Source organism: Eulemur rufifrons, chromosome 7 (genome assembly GCF_041146395.1).
Source record: "Eulemur rufifrons isolate Redbay chromosome 7, OSU_ERuf_1, whole genome shotgun sequence".
Taxonomy (NCBI): domain Eukaryota; kingdom Metazoa; phylum Chordata; class Mammalia; order Primates; family Lemuridae; genus Eulemur; species Eulemur rufifrons.
The window spans coordinates 150,750,407-150,773,199 of NC_090989.1; the positions used below are offsets into that span (position 1 = coordinate 150,750,407).

Genomic DNA, 22,793 nt, shown 5'->3' on the forward strand with positions numbered 1-22,793 from the left:
CCCGAGTAGCTGGGACTACAGGCATGCACCACCATGCCCGGCTAATTTTTTCTATATATAGTTTTAGCTGTCCATATAATTTCTTTCTATTTTTAGTAGAGATGGGGTCTCGCTCTTGCTCAGGCTGGTCTCGAACTCCTGAGCTCAAACGATCCGCCCACCTCGGCCTCCCAGAGTGCTAGGATTACAGGCGTGAGCCACCGCGCCCGGCCGCAACTATTGTTATTATATAACTTAGGGTGTATTAAAAACTGCAGAATTCTTTTTTGCACCTTATGTGGGCTTACATATAGATTGAACATGCAGTCAAATATAACATTTTATCTGAAAACAAATTTTGTGATTGGAAAACTCAGAATTATCACAATAAGGGTACAATACCTCAAAGTCTTAAAAAAATGCAATGTGGTAGGTAATTCTGTCAAGGCTATACATACAGGTCAAAAACCATGATTTCATTTCATTAATAATTCTCTAGGAAAAATATTTTGAATTTAACAGAATAAAAAATGGCTAATTGTTCATTTTTACTATTTCAAGACAAAGTTAACACTTGCGTAGTAATAAAAACACAAGTTTTGATGGAAGTATCATTCCTCTCTTCAAAAACAAAACAAAACAAAACTGAAGTGAGTATAATAAAGTTATATTGTACTGTGGGAACTGCCTTTCCATGAATGAATACTGATTTTTTTAAAGATAGTGTTCATTGGGGGATGGAGGAACAAGAGGAAAATGGAGGAGAAACGAGAGGGAATATGACTTCTTTTCCTTTATCCAACAATTCTCCTCTTCTGTAATACAATGGTAGCGGATTCATATTTCTAGAGGAAAATGCCTATATACATAAAAAGATATTCAGTAAATAATTCTGATATCCACTTAACTAAACATTGTTCTAAGATGAACATTTCCTATACAAATCATTGGAAAAATTAAAAATATGCTCTGGTTCTATTTAAGAATGGAAACTGATGTTTCCCCTTGGAGTCCTATGAGTATTTCTCATAAACTCTCCCTTAAGAGTGGGCTCTGAAGACTAGGTGACAGAGAAGGCATGACTATATCAGGATCCAGTTTTGGAAAAGAGAAAAGGGATAAGGGAATAAGGGAAGAGAGAGAAAAAGAAACAACTTTTAGGGCAGTGGTTCTCAAAGCAGCGCATTACCAGGAACCTGTGAAAAACGCAAATTATTAGGCCCCACCACAGTCCTGCAGAATCAGAAACTGGGTGGAGTCCACGAATCTATTTCAACACACTCTCAGGGGGTTCTGATGCAAACTCAAATTTGAGAACTGATGCTTTAAGAAATCCTTCTGATATTATCACCGCAGAGGATTCTGGGATATGTTAGGAAGCTTTTAAGCTTTAACACTTTAAAAATAATTGTTTAATACAAACTTACGGAAAGATTTTTAGATACTCAATTGTATGCTAAAAATTAAATGAAGATTTTAAGTTTTTACTTGAACTAGTTCTTTGTTCTCTGTATGGTTTACCTACTTTTGAGATTAAAAAGATAAAATTCTAAGTGGAGTCAATGTCAGAGTCCAGCAGGTTGGCAGGCATGGCTGCCTGCCTTTTCCTAAGGCACAGATCTTGGGTTAGTCCTCTACTTTGTAAGACCAGGACCCAATTTTATCACTTCAGGCAGAAATAAGCAGGCCCTGGGAAAACTAAATCAGAAGGGGCCTGACTGATAAGTAGACATCAATTTTTCAATTTACTTTGAGAAATATAACTGCTAAGAAGACTACAAAATTCAGATCTAATGTTCTTTCTCTTACAGCACTAACTACACAGAAAATCAAATTACTATCAGCAGAGTAGAGTTGGGTGCTCCCATTTGCTTCGTGACACCAGCACCAAAAGCCTGGGGCATGCACATCAATTGTAGGGTTCTTGTCTTCAGATAAATTCTTACGTGGGTGATTTCTGTCCATATTGCACTTAGCTCACTATCCTTCCATTTGGAAAAGGCCTCTGGCATCCTATAAAATAACTAGCGAGGTTACACTCTCCTATCAGGCTTGGGAAGTATTCTGGGTCTTTCATTCACCCATTCATCAACATTTATGTATCAGGTCCTATGTAAAGCACTGGGAATAGAAAAATATTAATACAATTCCAGTCCTCAAGAAACTAATAGTCTAGGAGAGAAAGAGGACTGGAAAAACAAACACAAGCAGATAATTATAAAACAATGCAGTAAATGCAACGATACACGCACAGAATACGAGAAACTCCCAGGTGTTACACCTAGAATGGGGTTTGGGGACTCTCTGGAAAGCCTTCCAAGGAGATGGTGTCCTTCACAGATCAGGTGAGGAGGCAGAACACCGGAAGGATACAATTTATTTACAAACCATTGTAAATTACTACCTTAATCCACTTAATAGTGACATTAGCTAATATTTCATAAAATGAAAATTTCTAATTTCAATCTAAATTCTGTGCAAAGGGAGGCATTAAATTTGTGCAGCTTCGAACTAAATTTGGTGGAAAGATATCTAAATTGGTGAAAAACCCAAATTAGGAAATAGTATAAGTAAAACTTGTTTTGCTTAAATGACTTTCGATAGACACAGTCTGTCAAGCAGAGGTTCTAGGATGGGGCTTTGGCCATTTGGCACAATTTTTATTTGAACCTAACTTACTTTTAAAAAGTTAATCTCATGCTACTCTCATTTTAAGTTCCCTTAGCGGCTATCTTGTAAGGTTTCTGAAAGCAGTTTGTTCCACCAACGAGGGATAAAAGCTGGCAATTTTCACTGCTTTTCAGTTGAATATGTACTTCTTAGGGTAGGGAAAAAGGCAAAGAAAAAGAAGAGCAAAAGCAGGAAATGCTATTAGATAAATTAACCTAGATTGTGTAGCTTCCTTTTTAAAATCTCTATGAGATTTAAATCCTAACAATTTCCTGTAAATCAAAGACGTCGGGAAAATATAACAGTCGGAAACAACCAAACCAAAATCATCTTTGCGTTCTCATTTCAACGCGAGTTTAAACAGATGCGAAGCGGACACTCCAGCCCTGGCATTGCCTCGGCTCAGAAGTTAGCACGTTGAGCTAAGGGTGGCTCTGAGCACGTCCCTCCGGCCCCTTCACTCCCCTGAGAGGAGCCGGAGTGCACCGCCGGAGCCCCTCCCCTCTTGCCCCTTACAGTTCTGGCCAGAGTCCGACGCGAGGGCTGAGTCCGACCAGTTCCACCTCCTACCCTGAACCAGCAGGGAGGACGAGCGCTCCTGCAGGCCTGTGCGGGGGCGCATGCGCACAGCGCTAGTCGACCAACCCGCGCGCGCCGCAGAGCCCGAAGCTCCCACCTGCCCTCGCCACACTGGCGACTGGCGCTGACAGGATCTTACCCGCAGTGCTCTCCGAGCTCCCACCCCTGAAATCCCAGCTGGGCACGCACGGCTCCACCCGCCCCCAATACCCTCCACCCACGGCGGCAGCAGGTAGCTCGAGGCGAACCCAGTCAGGGGGCGGGCCGCAGGTCGCACTCCCATTGGTTGGAGCGTGCCAGGCCTTCCCCCCAAGGCGCCTGCGCGCAGCCAGGGGCGGGGGTTAAGCCCTCCCCGGTGCCCTGCCCCGGGTGGATGTCCGCGGCCTCTCGACCGCTCCGCCTTCCCCGCGAGCTTCGAGGCCCCTACCCCTCCACCTACTTACCCGCCGCCCTGAGGGGCCTCCGCGCGCTCCGCTGAAAGCTTTAGGAGGCGCAAAAGAACACTCTCGAGATACGTAAGACTAGGCTGGAGGGAGTCGGAAACTGATTGGCCGGTCGCCGGGGAACCTGGCCCGAGGGTTGATAGGAGGGCGGGAACTGAGAAGGGCGACCGAGCACGCGCTGGAGCCTAGAGAGTGGGGACGGGCTGCCAGGGGCGCGCGCATGCGCCAGGCTGCCCTCTGCCCGCCCCACCCCGCCCCGCGGGCGCCCTGGGAAGGGTGAGGCTGCGAGGTGTAGTTCTTGGAGCTGAAGCTTTAGCCACAGATTTTAAATGTCTCATGGAAGTATCTCCTTTGGTTTTCCTTGTATAAATATAGCTAACTTTTAAACACTTCTTTCCTCCGGCTTTTTTTCACACTTTGGCCCCTTCAGTATCTGGATATCTTTAAACGTTAACAATTCTCCAGTCGGCATGGCCTTTTTACTGTTAGTTTTATTTTGCTCCGGTATTTTCGATTTGCCCCAGAAACTGCCACACATGAAATCGGGCAAATACAGTAACTACCCTTTTTTACCTTTTGGCACTGTTGACAGGCAAAAGATGCCTCTATTTGTTACAGCGCTAAGGCTCCCGACTTCTCATTAGAAACCAATCCGGTCACTTGTGGTCCATTCCACCCAATCCCATTTTCCCTAGAAGCTTAATGTATCATCCCTTCTCTCGTGCATCTTCATCCTAATATATCTTTGCCACCGGCATTTAAACCGTAGCATATTTCTCTTCCTGTCTTAAGAATTTCAGTTACCATTTGTAGAAATGACTAATTTATAATTGCCCACTTGCTAGTCTCCACTTCTCTTCAAAGGCGCCTCAAAATGATCTCCAAGCCTATTTCAGAGTTGTGCCATTTAAGTAATGGCAGTTATAGTCTCACCCAGTCTGCTCATACTAAGGAACTGGGCATGTTTCTTGACGTCTGCCCCACTTCCCATATTCCATTTGCGATACTATTCCACATTTCATTCATAGTAATAAGGCATTTTGCTAAGTGCTAGGATTTAACTTTTCTGGTCTTGTGAGGTTATAGACTTACTCCAATGATGCCATCATGTACCATATTTGGGGAATTCCCTTAGGAAATACTTCCAATCTCCTTAGTCATAACTTGTTTTACTACTAACTTTGTTCAGACTTTTTTCTCTAAATTTTAAATATGGTTTAAAGTATCAAATTAAAAATGAGGATTACCACCTTGGAGGATGTGCTACAAATTCTTTTTTTTTCTGAGACAGAGTCTCACTCTGTGGCCCAGGCTAGAGTGCCGTGGCGTCAGCCTAGCTTACAGCAACCTCAAACTCCTGGGCTCAGGCGATCCTCCTGCCTCAGCCTCCCTAGTAGCTGGGACTACAGGCATGCACCACCATGCCCGGCTAATTTTTTCTGTATATATTTTTAGTTGTCCATATAATTTCTTTCTATTTTTAGTAGAGATGGGGTCTCGCTCTTGCTCAGGCTGGTCTCGAACTCCTGAGCTCAAACGATCCACCCGCCTCGGCCTCCCAGAGTGCTAGGATTACAGGCGTGAGCCACCGTGCCCGGCCTACAAATTCTGAAGATGACTTCATAAGAGGAGTTTTAACTTCCTAAGGTGGTTTGGAAGGAGCAATCTCTGTTTAGATATTTAAGTTCTGGTATGTTTGTTTAAAATATTTCCTTTCGTTATATCTAATGTAACATACATAAATTTTCAAAAATCATATAGTATTCTAGGATACACTAAAAGAAAACTATTCTGAGGGTAATTTAAAATTTTTTGTATAATTCAGAATGTACTCTGGAATTTTAGTGCTCAAGTCATTTTTCAAAATTATTTTATTATTCTCAATTACAGATGTAGAATAGCTTTAGAGACTGGACTGAGTACACACCAAACCTAGTTCATACCCTCAAAGGTTTTCCTGAAAACTCCAGTTACCTCCTTGCATATTTTCCCTTTTATGTCTCCTTCTTACTAAACACTGCACAGTTTATGGTTTTTCACCATTTGGATTTCAGAATAATAGGGATTTACTGTATTTAGGTTCTCCTAAATTAAAGTCAAAAAGTAATTTGGAAAATCACTTTTCCGTATCGATAAAACCATTAAAAATATGAAGAAATTTTTAGTGCTTGAAAACTATGTTAACTTGTAAGTCAATAAAGAGCAAAAGCTGAATATAGTGAAAACTGTCTTTATTTTTATTGCCTTTTATTTTCAACAATGATTACTTGAACTTAAAAAAAAAAAAAAAGCCTGTATTAACTAATGGTTACTGAAAAGCCAAACCTTTCCAGCCCACTTCATATTTTCTTTCAACCATTTCAGGGCAGAACAATGTTCCAAACTATAAACCTGTTCCTTATTAACATTGACAGTCATGTGCTTAATGAAAAGCTTTGGATCCGATATACGAGCAGCCATAATTAACCTTTCTACTGCAGCTTGATAATCATCCTTGCTCCGAGATTTGTTTTCTTCACACCTATAAAATGAACACCTCACAACATTAGAAACTCTTAAAAAAAAAAAAAAAGCTAACTGGTTTCTTCAAAAGATAGTCATTTATATTTATTGGTACTAAGCTATGATGGTCTTTTTACCGTATTCTTCTAAAAGTGGCTTTCAAACTTTTTTGACTATGACTCACAGTAAGAAAGGCATTTTAGATCATGACCCAGTATATATACCTTCATATATAAAAAAGGAAATAAGTTTCGCAAAACAAGACTTACCCTGATGACAATGTACTCTATTTTCCTTTATTTTTAAATAATGGTTGTAACACCCTAAATTAACTTTACCACACAAAGAGGCTAGGCTGCAACCCAGTTTGCAAAACACTGATTTAGAATACACCTAATTATCTATATCTTTGTAATTTCAAAATTAGTAATGGCATAGTTATTCACCATACTACATAAAATATTTAATGTAATCAAGTTTAGAATTAACGTTCACATGTTAGTTTTACCTTGATATTGGCTATTTTTAGTTAAAAGAAAATACTTAATATGTAGCTAACTTTTGGCAATAGAATTGTATGGCTATATGCCTTTATTAAATTTCTGATGATTTTCTTCAGTTCTGACTTAAGGTACTTCACTTAAGTGCTAGAATTTACTTTTCTAGTAACTTTTCTACCAGGCTCCATCTGCCATCAATCGTGACTGCATTTACTTGCATAATAAAATTCATACACTATGGTAGTTTTTCCTCTGGGGTAGGGAGAGGGAAGTATTTAAAATAGAGATGTGGCTACTATATTAGGTATCACACCTTTAGGGCCCAGCAGCAAGTTCTGAATATGAGCCTATCTGCATTAATACCACAGTGTGGTCCACAGAGTGATGGGAGTGAGGACTTGCACTTGAAACAGGAATCAGTGGTTACAGAGAGGAAAGACTGGGAAGGTTCCTTCTAGTACATTTGAGCTTAGAAAGAGATGCTCAGGAATATATATGGTAGATTGGACAGATGTCAACTATGCAGTTTTCAGAAGTCTAAAGATGAATAAAATTCTCTCTCATAGAGGTTAATGTAATGACAAGGTAGGGCTCAGCCTGACTATAACAGAGTAAACATATTGGCTTGGACAAAATCAAAGATCTAGGCATGTCACTAGTTATGCACTAGGGTTACAAATATCCCCCAAAATTCAACAATGAATAAAAAGGTTATATACGTGCACAGAATGGAAAGCTATGAGAAAACCAAGCCCTCATCAGGATGATGGGGAGCCCAGATGCCTCATGCCACTACAGTGCACAGCAGTGAATAAGGAAGTCCTCAGAAAAGAATTATAAGAAAAAAGGCTAACTTTAGTGAGATTTTTTTTTTTTTTAAAAAACATGGAACTAAAATAAATTATTTCCTAATTCTGCCCCCGTAGGTGTGGGATAGACTAAAAGATTTGCCTATAACAAATACAAGAAAGCAGAAGTGACACAGTGTGCCACTTTGGATACTAGGTTGTTGGATGATATCTTCATAGGTCTCTTGGATTTCTGGAAGTTTTTTGAGAGACACTGATACCTCTTGTTCTAAATGTCAAGGACATTTGGAGACAGTGTCTCCTTCTGGAGCAAAGGACAGGTTTGCTTATTACCCATTATAAAAGATCTAGGTTCCCTAAGCTTGGGATTCTTCTCTCCTCTTACAGAACCCAGGGCATGTGCAAGTATCCACGTGGGCCATCTGTGGGACTTAGGAACAAGAAGAAATGATGCAAATATGCATATAATCGTGCTATTTGCTGTACCACAAGTGATAAAATCTCTGTCTCCAACACAGGAGAGTCTTGTGTCTTATGTTAGCATCCATGAAACTGTGGCAGGCTAAGTTGCAGCTTGCAAACAGGGTAAAATCTCAGACCCTCACAGTTCTTGCTTGATATAGGTCACAAAGACACTGCAGCTTTCTCCTTGATTTTTCTTTCCTGGATCACTCACTCTGGGAGAAGTTAGCTATCATGTCATGAAGACATTCAATGAACCTAAGGAGAGGCCCATGTAGCAAACTGAAGCTTCTAGTGAAGAGACATTTCAGCGAGCCATCTAGGAAATGGATCCTCCAGCCGTAGCCAAGCTATCATGGAGGTGACTGCAGCTCCTGACATCTTGACTCTAACTATGTGAAAAACTGTGAGCCACACACAAGTTCCTGAGCCAGAACCATCCAGCTACACTGCTCTGAAATTTCTGACCTATAGAAACTAACATACTGTTTTGCTATTTTAAGTCATTAGGTTTTGGGATAATTTATCACACAGTAACAGATAACGTGATATTCAATCAGATGGTCTGGTTTGTAACACCAGTGAACTGAAGCAAAATTCTTATCAAGAAGCTCTAAAACCGAAGTCCCAGGAGGTCTTTATATTTCAAGTTTCCTGGATAAGGCTGACAAGAAATTAGAGTGGTATAAGTCTAAATTCTGAGACTTTGAACAAAATTATTTGAAAAAGTGTTACTCTGGTCCAATACTCACATTATAATATTTATGCACGCATAACATTTTACAATATAGATACTAGGCTGATGGCTTTATCTTCAACAGTATTCTTGACTGAACCTAATAAATTATCACATATTTCCCTTTTAGTCCTAGTCCTTAGATCTTTTGGGCTGACCAAAAAGATAAAGACCTTTTAGGTACTGATCTCTAAACAGAAGCAAGGTTGGTACCTAAAGAGAATCCATCTCTATGCACATGGAACTATATTTTTGAAGTCTCTAAGGTGTTTACTGAATGCTACTAACTCATTTGGTTTTAAGCCTCCAACAGGTCTAATCCTTTTTTAATTTAAATGTTACCTAAGTTTACAACATACACAAAATACATACATATATACACACACACACACACACACACACACACATATATAAAAATACATAAAATATTTACATCCTAGGGTGGGTCTGGCGAGCCATGATTTGCATTCAGAATGCAGTTAAATCAACCAACCTTTTCAAAACTATCTGCAGTGTCTGTGTAGAAGTTCCAGGACTCTGAATACTACTAGCATTAGATACCAGGAAGATTTCAATAGCTAAAAGCATTTCAATCTCAGATAAATAAGAAGGAATCAGTAGAAGTTTTCGGTATAAATTTCCCTCCAATGGTGGGTAGCAACCCAATGAAAGAGCACCTGAAAATCAAATAATAGGTCAAACTTTACTAAAACTCCAATAGGTAAAAACCTAGACTTCTAAAATACTCACAGGTGATAATTACTTACATTATAGAATAAACCTTCATATTAAAAGCAGATTTATTACACAAATTACATGGTATTGAGCTTATCCTAGTACATGTAAAATTCTTTGTAAAATGCTTTTTAAATATTAGATATGAAGAAATAAAAAAATACATTCTGGAAAATCATGGCAAATGCCATTTATTTTAAGCCACAGTAAATACAACATAATTTAAGAATAACTAAAAAATAGCTACTTGGCTTTTGTTTTTTTATGGGGTGCAGTCTAGTAGCAGCTACATACATTTATAATTATGGCCTATATTGAATAATAAATCCAAAATGTAGAAAGAAAAAAAACTGTGTGAAGATTTTACTTGATTATTAATTATTGATAGTATTTTTGAGTATACTTATTTATAGTGCCATTATAGTTTGTGCAATATTTACTGTTCCTACTATACATCTGGCATTGTGCTAAGCACTAGATATAAAATGTATTTCCACCCTGTAGCTGCTCAGTGTATTGTAGCTATATTCACCAATTCATGTTCTAAAAACTTTACTTTTCAAGAGGAGAGATTTAACTTTTAAATTGTTTAGGTGCTTATTAGAAGTAATATATAGTGAAATCCCCTTTAAAACTCCTAGGACACCCAAATTGTATACAGGTAATATTATATTTTACTGAAACTAATTTAAATCTGTATTTAAATTTGTTTAAAATGTTTTGTTAAGGTAAGTTTCTTCAGGGGCATCCAAATAGGAAAGGAAGAAGTCAAATTATCCTTGTTTGCAGACAATACGATATCTATAGGAACCTAAAGATTCCACAAAAAAACTACTAAAACCGAAAAATAAATTCATTAAAGTTGTAGGATACAAAATCAACAAAATCAGTAGCATTTCTATATGCCAACAGTAAACAATCTGAAAAAGAAACCAAGAAAGCAATCCTATTTACAATAGCTACAAATAAAATGAAATACCTAGGAATAAGCTTAACTAAAGAAGTGAAAGATCTCTATAAAGAAAACTATAAAACACTGATGAAAGAAATTGAAGAGGACACACACACACACAAAATGGAAAGATATTCCATGCTCAAGGACTAGAAGAATCAATATTGTTAAAATGTCCATACTACCACTACCTCAAGCAATCTACAGATTCAATGCAATCTCCATCAAAATACCAATGACATTCTTCACAGAAATAGAAAAAATAATCCTAAAATTTATATGGAGCCAGAAAAGCCACAGCCATCCTGAGCAAAAAGAACAAAACTTATAATACAGAGCTTTAGTAACCAAAATAGCATGGTACTGACATAAAAACAGACACAGACGAATGGAACAGAGAACCCAGAAATAAATCAACAGATCTATATTGAATTTATCTTCAACAACATGCCAAGAACATAACAGTACAAAAAGGACAGTCTCTTTAATAAACGGGGCTGGGAAAACTGGATATGAATATGCAGAAGAATGAAACTAGAGCCTTATCTCTTGCTGTATACAAAAATCAAATAAAAATGAATTAAAGACTTAAATAAATCTGAGACCTGAAACTACGAAAACTACTAAAAGAAAACATTGGGGAAACTCGTCAGGACATTGGTCTGGGCAATGATTTCTTGAGTAATACCCGCAAAGCACAGGCAACCAAAGCAAAATTGGACAAATGGGATCACATCAAGCTATAAAGCTCGGCACAACAAAGGGAACAATCAACAAAGTGAAGAGACAACCCCCAGAATGGGAGAAAATATTTGCAAACTACCCATCTCACAAGGGATTAATAGCTAGAATATATAAGGAGCTCCAACAACTCGATAGGAAAAAATCAAATAATCTGATTAAAAAATAGGCAAATGACCTGAATAGACATTTCTCAAAAGACGACATCCAAATGGCCAACAGGTATATGAAAAAATGCTCAACATCATTAGTCATCAGAAAAATGCACATCAAAATTACAATGAGATATCATCTTAACCCAGTTAAAATGGCTTTTATCAAAAAAACAGGCTGGGCATAGTAGCTCATGCCTATAATCCTAGCACTCTGGGAGGTGGAGGCAGGAGTTTGAGACCAGCCTGAGCAAGAGCAAGATCCTATCTCTACTAAAAGTAGGAAAAAAAAAAAAAATTAGCCAGGCATGGTGGCGCATGCCTATAGTCCCAGCTAATCAGGAAGCTGAGGCAGGAGGATCACTTGAGCCCAGGAGTTTGAGGTGGCTGTAAGCTAGTCTGTTGCCATGGTACTTTAACCTGAGCAACAGAGCAAAATTCTGTCTCAAAAAAAAAAAAAAAAAAAGACAGCAATGAATGCTGGCAAGAATGTGGAGAAAGGGGAACCCTTGCACACTGTTGGTGGGAATTAGTGCAACCACCATGGAGAACAGTATGGAGGTTCCTCAAAAAACTAAAAATAGAACTACCATATGACCCAGCAATCCTATTGCTAGGTATATATCGAGAAGAAGAGAATTCAGTATATCCAAAAGATATCTGCACTCCCATGTTTATTGCAGCACTATTCATAATAGCCAAGATTTAGAATCAACCTAAGTGTCCATCAATGGATGAATAAAGAAATTATGGAAAATATACATGGTAGCATATTATATACCCATAAATATGAAACCCTGCCATTTGCAACAATATGGATGGAACTGGAGAACATTATGTTAAGTGAAATAAGCCAAGCACAGAAAGACAAATATTGCATGTTCTCACTCATATGTGGGAACTAAACATTAAAAACAACTAATGTCATGGAGACCAGGAGTAGAATGATGGTTACCAGAGGCTGGAAAGGGTAGCAGGGAATGGGGGATACAGTGGAGATGGTTAATGAGTACAAAAGTACAGTTAGATAGAATGAACAATATTTGATAGCACAACAAAGTGACTATAATCAACGATAAGTTAGGATATACTTTTTTTCTTTTTTTGAGACAGAGTCTTGCTCTGTTGCCCAGCTAGAGTACAGTGGCATCATCATAGCTCATTGCAACCTCAAGCTCCTGGGCTCAAGCGATCCTCCTGCCTCACCCTCCCTCGTAGATGGGACTACAGGTATGTACCACCACATCTGGCTAATTTTTCCTATTTTTAATAGTGACAGGATCTTGCTCTTGCTCAGCCTGGTCTTGAACTCCTGACCTCAAGTGATCCTCCTGCCTCGGCCTCCCAGATTGCTAGGATTACAGGCATAAGCCACTGCACCTGGCCTAAGGTATACTTTAAAATAACTAAAAAAATGGAATTGAAATGTTCTTAACACAAAGAAATGATAAATGCCTGAGGTGATGGATAACCCAATTACCCTGATTTGATTAATTCACATTGTATGCCTCTATCAAAACATCACATGTACCCTATAAAGATACACAACTATTAGGTACCCATAATTAAAAATAAAGGTTTTAATTATAAAAATTTAAAAAAATCTTTCTAATGTGGATAATGGCTAATCTTTGAGGATCCACTAAATGCCAGATACCTGTGCTAAACACAGATTTTTGTCTCATTTTAACCTGAATGATGTGCTACCTATGAAATTACGTCCAATTATTCCCATGTTATAGATGAGGGGCTTTTGGTAAGCACTCAGGCTCTCTAAGCCTGCATGGGAGGCTGGCCTTCTGGCTCAAGATTTTGGATGCCTAACCACTAGGTATTTCCATCTCCCTAGGTCACTGCCAGGAGAAACAAACTATTAACTCATTAACTTTACTAGCTATTGGGAGGTATAGTTTGCGTGCATTCTTGTTTTACTTTTCTGACCAGAAAACAAATGAATTAAATAGAAATGTACTAGTATTGTGTTTTCCCCTAAAATCAAACACGAGAAGAAAAAATTTTCACAGGGGGGAAATAATGGAAAGACATACTAATAGTATCTTCCCCTCCTGACTTTTGAGCTCTGAGAGAAAGGCAGTATTTTTAGGGTGAGGGAGAATAAATCAGGAGCATCAGAAAGGCAACTTTGCTGTCCCTGGAAAATTTCCTTCTAATTAGTCTGGAAATGAAGCAAGGCCAAGCCATCAAGAAAATGACAGATAACTCACAGAATGGACAAAATATCTGCAAGTCCTATATCTGACAAGTGACTTGTATCCAGAGTGTATATGTATGTATATGTATGCATGGGTGTGTGAATATTTACTTTTACAACTCAACAATAAAAAAATCCAATTAAAAAATGGACAGAGGATTTAATAGACATTTCTCCAAAGAAAATATACAAATGATCAATAAGCACATGAAAAGGTGCTCAACATCATTGGCCATTAGGGATATGCAAATCAAAGCCACAATATCACTGAACACTCACTAAGAAGGCTAAAATCAAAATCAAAAACACGGTAACAAGTGTTGGTGAAGATATAAGGAAACAAGAAATCCCACACATAGCTGGTGGGAATAAAAATATTAAATGGTGAAGTTTCCTTGGAAATCAGTTTGGCAGTTCCACAAAATGGTAAATATAGATTTACTGTATAGGCCAGCAATTCTTCTTCCAAGAAAAATGAAAGTGTATGTACTCACAAAAACTGGTATGTGAATCTTAAAAATAGCATAAAAAAATTCATGATAGCCAAAAAGTGGAAACAACTCAAATGTCCATCAACTGATGAATGGATAAACAAATTCCATATAACAGAACATTATTTAGCAATAAAAAGTAATGAAATATTCATACATGCTACAATACTGATGAAACATGAAAACATTATGCCAAGTGCCAGTCAGTCACAAAAACCCACATGTTAAATGATTCCATTTATGTGATATGTCTAGAATAGGCAAATTCACAGGGACAGAAAGTAGGTTAGTTGTTGCCTAGGACTAGGGTGAGGTGGGAAACACCTAGGGAATGGGGAATGAATGCAAATGTGTACAGGACTTCTTTTTCTGGAGGTGTTAACAATGTGTTAAACTTAAAGGGTGGCGATGGCTGCACTCTGAGACAACACCAAAAACCAGTGCAACATACACTTTAAATGGGTACATTTTATGGTATATGAAATTATATCAATAAAGTCATAAAAATGTTAAACAAAAAAAGCAAAACCATAGCCTTAACAAGGCCTTTATGAAAATTAGCCTTAAGCCCAAAATCAAGTACTATTAGACGTGACTATAAGGCATTGAAAGGCTTTTCTTCCAAGTGTAAGCTATGCCCAAAGGGAGTTCCAATAATATTTTAAATATTAACAATGTTAGGAAATGAGATGTTTTGAAGACTCATCAATGGCTATAAATTACTCATTGGTTTTATAATTCAGGTACATTTAAAAAAAACCAAAAAGACTCTTTAACCTTATTTGTGTAACTCTCAGAAGTTACACTGCATATGAAATAAGGCATAGTTGTGATGAGATAAAAGGAAAAGTTCCAATAAGGTACTGAGTTGTACACAGGCGTTAATTGCTTTAACACACTGCTTAAAAAACAGTTTAAAAGTAATTCTTATTAGACCTAAAAAGATTTTAGGGGAATGAGGAGTGACTACTAATGGATGTGGGGTTTCTTTTTAGAATGATGAAAATGTTCTAAAACTGATCATGATAATGGTTGCACAACTTTGTAAAAACATTGAAACCATTGAATTGTATACTTTAAATGGGTGAATTGTATTGGCATTTGAATTATACCTCAATAAAAGCTGTTAATAAAAATTTTAAAAAGAAATGATTAAGTTTAGCTGTTTTAATACAAAATTTTATTTCCAACTAAAAAATAGAAATATTTATAAGAATCTCATTTAAATGTTTGAGTTTATACTTTGTTTCTGTGGCACAGAAATACCTTATGATGGCATTTCCCCCAAGTTGTACAATTAGTTATTTGAAAAATAAATTACTCTCATTAACTTCAATTTTAAAAACTAAAATCAGGAAGTACAACACATAGTACATATATTTATGTGTACAGTGTGTATATGGTTTCTAGCAGTTTGTAGGGAAATAGTATTAAGAGTTGAAACATAACCACAAAATTGAAATGAGGTATTATGAACAAACAATTCTACCTTTCCTGTAAATTTGTGATCATTCTTTTTAAAAAATTCTGCTTTCAAAACTTCTTTTAATTATAGTCCACAATAAGAAATACATTTTACATAATGACCCAGTATATATATATGTATATATAAATGAAACGAAAATTTTACCAAATACTTAACCTTACTACCAGTAATACACTCTAGTATTTTCTTTCCCATTTCATTAGGGGAAAAAGTTACCTACTATCTGCTAAAGTGATCTCAGCTGGTACTCTGGAAAATACTTCCTGCTCACGTAAGAGTGGCTAGGATGTTTGACGCGTCTGGCACAGGATGATACACAGTAGGCACTCAAATGTTTGTTATATAAAGACAGTGTTAGAAATGGAAATTTAAGATTACTGCATGAAGGCAGAAAAAAATCTTTTCTAGATATAGATTCCACATGGGATTACTTTCTAATTAAAATATGTGCAAAGTGGCTGGGACTAGAGAAAGCACTAGTTTCCAGGCTTACCTGTTATAGAGAAATAGCTGTAAACAGATTAACAAAGTTCTATTACTAGAAGCCATGTGAAAAACGTTATATACCATGTTGCATTGTTATGATAGCCTCTGTCCTCCCTATGAGCCCTGCTGTCAGTTATTCTAAGTTATAAAGATCAGCGATACAGCAGAGATAAATACGTAGATATTTTTTAAACTTGATTCTACTTTTCTAATTGTTTCTAATTCTAATGTTTTACTCTTATACTGTTAATATTTATAAGATATGCCAAACTGGTTCAAATTTTGTCATTTATTTCCTTTGCTTCTCCTCTAGTGGGCATACTAATGTGCAAACAAGTAAAGATATAGTAATTGGAAACAAGAAAACAAGTTTGAAAAGAGAACACAGATCTGTTCACATCATTGCCTTAGAATATGTACCAACTGCTCCTTTTACATATATGAATATCTAATCTTAAATATTATAAATGAATCCTGGGTTAGAGAATAAAATTCAAAACCAATATATCAAATTAAAATTTTTAAAATTTAACTTACTTTTGTAGTGGGCTCTGGCTTTGAGCCATAAACAACTCCTTCCTAAAGAAGTAATTAATCTTCTAAGAAAGGAAAAATCAATAGGGATGCTCTTTGAAATCATGAATTCTGCTACAGAGGATGACACACCAAGACTGTTGCTTTCTATACAGGCATCTAGAAGTTTATTAAAAAGAAGGCTATACTGTGAGACCTCCACAGTTTCTGAAATGAAAAGAAAATTGATGTAATGAAATTAATTTATCTTAGTCTCTCAAACCCCCATCTTTTACTCCTTTCTAATTCCCTCTCCTCCCCTTGGCCCTTTCTTACCCACTATAGGAGTCACAGTCACTAAAATGCAATCACCTTACATATTCTCTAAGTAAGAAACAAAAAAAAAAAATCTGACACAAGTAAAACCATTCATTTCCTTTGTAATGGGGAATATGAAAAGAAGCTTGACAAAGATTTCAGAGGATGCATTAACACATCTCTATGTGATCCCTACATGTAACTGTGTATCTGTAGCATCTTGAATGGTATTGCAATTCTGTTTGCATTATATCTACAATTCCTGCCTTACCCTTATAATTCCCTTGACTAAAAATAAATCATCACCTAATAGTCACTCTCAAATTAAAAATAATTCTTCAGTGGATATTTCTATTCCTTCAGTCATTCTTAGAAGAAAGCGAAGTCATCTTAGAGACTTTCAACTCCTATTCCCTATATCCAGTCAGTTGGGTCCATAACCTAGGCTCTAGGTCTTTATCACTTTAGGATCTTTCAGTGGTCCAGGCTTTATTAAGAAATTAATCTCTTTACCTTTAGTTTCTTCCTTAACACTATAGCCACAGGAACTTTCCTAAAACACCAACTTCATTACATCACTCCCTAGACCCCAAACTCTAGTGACCCCCTTACTACACACAGAGAAGAAAACTCCTTTAGCCTGCCATTTAGGGTCTTCCAAAATCTGGCACAACTATCTGTCCAATCTGCTTATTATTACTTTGTTTCATTATCAACATAATTGTATATTAAGGGCCTGCTAGATAGCACCCATTGTGCCAGAAATACCAAGATTAAGAAAATATCAAGATAAAGAAATACCTTGAAGGAGCTCACTATCTAGAAGAAGCTCACTATCTATTTAACACAAGGAGAAACAAATAAGAATGCTAATAACAGATGGGAATGCTAATAATACAGGACCCAGTGGAATAAATGGAAAAATGAGTATTTATAGAGGATACGATGAAAGCACTGAAGGGAGGCTCTCAAGTTAACATTTTCTTCGCTCATTCCTGACCCAAAGCTTTTGCTCTTTGACTCCCTCTTCCTATTTATATAGGACTTGAGCTTTAACATTCAAGAGTACTAACTACCAATGCAAGCAATGGTAGTTCTTTCTTTGAACTTGCCATCTGTTTCATTTCCTCCACTTATTCCAAGTTTACCTATGTCCCAAGGTAATGTAAACTAAGTTTTACATTTATTTATGAAGTGATAAGAGAAAAAGTATTTTTCATTATTTCAGTGCAATGACTTCTTTAAGATACAGAGCTTGTTGGGGACACGTAAGCATATTGTTTGCTGACAACTTGACAGAGCTAGGGAAAGGAGAATTATGAAAATTCTTGTTAGGAACTGCAGACAAAAACCCCAAAGATAAGAATCTCTGATTTTGTGAAACCATCAGGAAAGCATATTCAATTTGCAGAGAACACATTTTACAGAAAATTAAAAAATTTCTGTAATTAAAATGCTAGAATATAAAACTCAACCAAAACAGGTGGATAACTGTTTCTTAATAACAGTTAAACACCAGATAGGCAAGAGATAGTTAAACTTTTAAAAAAACATACCTTGAGAATTTTGAAAACCTGGTAGATTCTGCAAAACTTCGAATGTCTGCCTATAAAGGCTCTTCGCTAAGACTTCATGTGCAATTGTACAGAGCAAATTATGTCGATTAAGCACATCCAGTCTATCACAAGGCCACAGTGGTGTATTGATTATCCATTCTGACTCTTCCAAAAAGAAAAAAATATGAATACTTTACACCATGACAATCACAATAGGATAGTCACAACTAATGTTTTTAAATATCTTTTGGAGAAAGTGGCAAAACTTAAATATGTGTACTCAGAAAAGATAACCATGGCTCAAATTTATTAGAAACAACTTATATAGTCATGATCATCATCCTAAGAATATGTAAACTAATGGCCACTTTATTTTTTTATTAATTCTTCATTTAAGTGTGTACTAGTGAGTTATTGATTCTAAAGTTAATGTTTATTTTTATGACAAAAATGTTCAGATTATAATGAATGTTTGCTTTAACATAAAATAGTTGTGTGGACAAGTTCAAAAAATTTTATAATAAGGAATACATAATTTATTTAGTTTCTGGTATTATTGGGGAACAGTTTTTCTCCCCGATTTCTGTTTATTTTTAAAACAATATTATGAAATATTTGATATTTACAGAAGACTATCTAACATATATGTTGTAAAAGCATAAGAATAAAATGAACTCTTATGTACCCATCACACAGCTTAAAAAAAAGGGAATATTACCTATAATACTGAAGTTCCTTAATTTCTGCCCTGATTTTTTCACATCGAGAAAAACAATGGGAGACTGTAGTACAGAACACTGAGGTGCTAAAACGTTAGAAATGTCAGTATTTTTCATTTACCTAATTTACTCAATCATTATACACATAATGAAGCATTGCTATATTTAATAATATAACAACATAATTATATATAATAATAATATAACACTCAAGTTACATTTTGGTGTTCTTTTTCAACTGGACTAAGTGAGAAATCAAATAGTCCTTTTTTTTGTGTGTGGCCTTCCCAGCACGGTGAATACCAAAGTATTGAAGAAAGAGTTGATAAATCAAGTACGTAATGCCAAAAGAAAGCTTTATGTACCCAGTATAAAGCTTTAAAACAGGAACTTATTTTAAAATTACTAGGGCCCACGTGACTTATACTGACTTAACAGATTTACGCTATGTGCTGGACAACGTTTCAAGTGCTTTACAAATATTAACTCAGACAGATACTGTCATTAATTTACTCCTAAATTTGCTGAAATTTTAATATATAGAGAAATTAAAATGAACTTAATATCTCGAAAGACTACATAAGTTATCTTTAAACATAATTCCCATTAAAAGTAAAACTGTTAACTTACCATGCTTTATAAAGTGAATTTTGCTTTGACCAAATAAGCTCAATTATTTTTTGTTAGTCATATATCTGTTAGATATAGCTTATAAGAAGTAGCTTATGTAAGCACTTTCTCATAAAAATTACATTGTTTTTATTTAGTACTTATTCTTTACATTTAAGGCAGACTAACAGTCGCATTTTTGAAAGTCTATACAGTATTTTAGGAGATTCACTTTAAAATTTTACCAAATTGTATAGCTATATAAAAAATGTGAATAAGTTCATTATTCCATTTATTATACCAAAGTTAATTGAAACTGATAAATGGGAAGTCACTTGGAAATCAATGCTTTTAATTTAATCCAGCTGGTGTACATTATAAATACTTTTATGAAAATTTTATAAGCACTGTTATGAAAATTAAATTTCCAAGAACAAAAATCAGTTTAATAGTGTGCTTAATACTAGTTTTATAGCAATAAAAGTTGTTATTGCATTCATCTTCATGATTTTCTCTGTTCTACAGTTGGGAAATATTTTCCATTTGTTTAAAGTCTAAGAGTCACAAAAGGCAAGCAAAATTTCTATAATTGCCCCTCTTTATCCACTTATCTTCCAATACATGCATATTCAGTCATTACTCAAACAAGATTTTGAATATAGGCACTGGGAATATGAAGACTATTAAGACAGTCTTTACACTAAATCAATCTCCAGGCTAGTCAGTGAGATTATCAAACAAATAACCATCTTTTAACCATGGGGAATACTGCAATAGGGGAATATCTAAAGATATCTGTTCTCCCCTTAATGTATACATTTAATATAATCCCAATCCAAATCAAATTTCCTACAGAGCTGTATTAAACCCTGATTCAATGACTCTGAAATCCATTCAACACAAAGAATAGCAAAGAATAGTTTGGAAAAGAAAAAGATTGAGGATGATCTTGCCTAGATATATAGATATCATCACTTTTTCTAATACTACATGAACCAAAAAGAGTATAGTGCTAGCACAGAAACAGAGAGATCTTTAGGAGAAAAGGCAAGTACAGAAACAGACCCAACATATCGAAGATTCTATTATTATCATGAAAGTGGCATTTCAAATTAGTGAGTAAAGGTTGAACTGGAACAACATTTTGGGGGAAATAAATTAGGTTCCCACCTCACACCAAAATTTAAAACTAACAATGAATCAAAAAATTTGAAGAATGTACGGGTGAAAGTGTAAGGACTGCCCAAAAGCATGATACAAAACAAAGATTATTAAAGACTTTAAAAGCAGTTTATATTAAGTAGAAAAAATGCCAGTTGGGCAAAAGAAGAAAACAAACAAAAATGCAAAAAAAAAAAAAAAAATCAAAAAGGAAAATGAAAAGCTGAGAAAAATATTTGTAAATATTCAACACATCAAGGGCTAGTATCTTTAATATGCAAAACTACTGTAATATAAAAGGGACATTAAATATATCACTGATGGTACTTGAATTTTAGGTGTTACATTATAAATTTTAATAATTTGTGTATTTTAAAAATTATAAAGATCATATTATACATAAAAATCACATTAAATCTGTGATTTCACAGATATTATTGCCTAGGATGAGGCCAAGTTGGTTGATTTACTTTTAAAATAATATTTATTTTTAAAATACAAATGCTTACTACAAAAAACTCAAGCAAAACACAGAAATACGAAGAAGTATTTTAGAAATAATCTAAAATCCCATCACTAAAAATGACCAGGGCTTACATTTGGTGAAAATTATTTGGGAAAAAGGTGTTAATGAACTAAATAGTTGGTCCTGATGAGTAGATGTAAGAGAAATTGTGGTATTAAAACAGAGGCTAAAATTTGCCTGGCCTACCACAGCTTTATGCTGACATCTACCTACTGTTTGAAAATGAAGATAACACATTTTTTCCTTAAAAATTAAAATTCTTTGTATGCTTATATTTGTACTGTAGTCATAGTCACTGGTCCAGGTGTGTAAGATAATCCTTGTGCTAAATTTCATAGCATAAAAAAGTTAATTTTTCTATTTTTAGTAGAGACTGGGTCTCGCTCTTGCTCAGGCTGCCTGTAGTCCTACCTACTCTGGGAGGCTGAGGCAGGAGGATTGCTTGAGCCCAGGTGTTTGAGGTTGTAGTGAGCTATGATGACGCCGCTCCACCCTACCTGGGGCAACAGAGCGAGACTCTGTTTCCAAAAAAAAAAAAAAAAAAGCAAGCTAATACTTTTCTTAAAACACACACTTTAAAAAATGCCAGCCATCTTCTCCTTAGGAAGGCACAAAGATACTTAAATGAGGAAAATCCATTCATCCACTTACCTCAACTATTAATAATATTTACTCTGTGTCAGATACCACCACAAGTGAAATCCTCTCAATCTAATAAACTTTCAAAAAATAAAAATGGTAATGTTTAACAGCAGTGGTTAAAAAAACTAGGGGAGTGACTAGAGAGGGTGTGGTTTAGGGACACAGGTGAGGTATAAGAAAACGTCACCATGTTGAGGGTGCTGTAGGGCAATGGTTCTCAAAGTGAGGTTCCTAGACCAGCAGCATCAGCAACATCTAAAACCTTGAGAGAAATGCAAATTTTCAGTACCCACTCTAGACTTAATGAACCAGAAAATATGGGGGTGGGCCCAGCAATCTGTGTTTTAACAAGCCCTCTAGAGAATTCTGATGGTCAAGTTTGAGAACTATTGTCTTAGATTTCTGAAAACAAGCCCAGTATCCCTATTTTGCTCAGGAGGTTGACTAGGTTAGGTCTGGGTCTGTTTATGTAGTTTGTGCTCCTGCTCTAGTTGCACTTTTATAATGTACACTTAGAGGAGAAAACAGGGAAATAATAGTACTGGTATAGTCATTAAAAATATGGACTTTGTAGTCAGACAGACCTGGATTGTAATTCCTGCTCCACACTTACTTGTGTGATCTTCTCTGAACCTCAGTGTCCTCATCTTGGGATACCATTACCCAATACCTACCTCATGGGGTTGGGGTTGATTAAATGAGATGACACAAGTAATACACTTAGCACAATGTTTGGTATATAGTGAATATTTGCATTATTACTAAATCAATAATCAAGAGAAATAGTAAAATCAGAAAACAGACCAAGAACATG

The 22,793-nt window shown here is 36.0% G+C and overlaps 2 protein-coding genes across 4 annotated transcripts in view; both read right to left on the reverse strand.

Moving 5' to 3' along the window:
• Positions 1-3,816, reverse strand: part of TCAIM (T cell activation inhibitor, mitochondrial) — a 59,223-nt gene extending 55,407 nt beyond the window's left edge. Inside the window, exon 1 of one of the 3 annotated variants that reach the window (XM_069473546.1) lies at positions 3,672-3,816. The gene's annotated coding sequence lies outside the window, so the exon portion shown is untranslated. Of the gene's footprint in view, positions 1-3,165; positions 3,201-3,367; positions 3,460-3,671 lie in introns of those variants that run through there. The other 2 variants (XM_069473545.1, XM_069473547.1) reach the window with 2 other exon arrangements.
• A 2,156-nt stretch (positions 3,817-5,972) lies between these two features.
• TOPAZ1 (testis and ovary specific TOPAZ 1) overlaps positions 5,973-22,793 on the reverse strand; it is an 82,658-nt gene continuing 65,837 nt past the window's right edge. The window contains exons 17-20 of the mRNA XM_069473548.1: positions 18,323-18,487; positions 16,473-16,676; positions 9,174-9,357; positions 5,973-6,192 (exon numbers count right to left, since the gene is read on the reverse strand). Coding sequence (XP_069329649.1) covers positions 5,973-6,192; positions 9,174-9,357; positions 16,473-16,676; positions 18,323-18,487 — 773 coding nt within the window. The remainder of the gene's footprint in view (positions 6,193-9,173; positions 9,358-16,472; positions 16,677-18,322; positions 18,488-22,793) is intronic.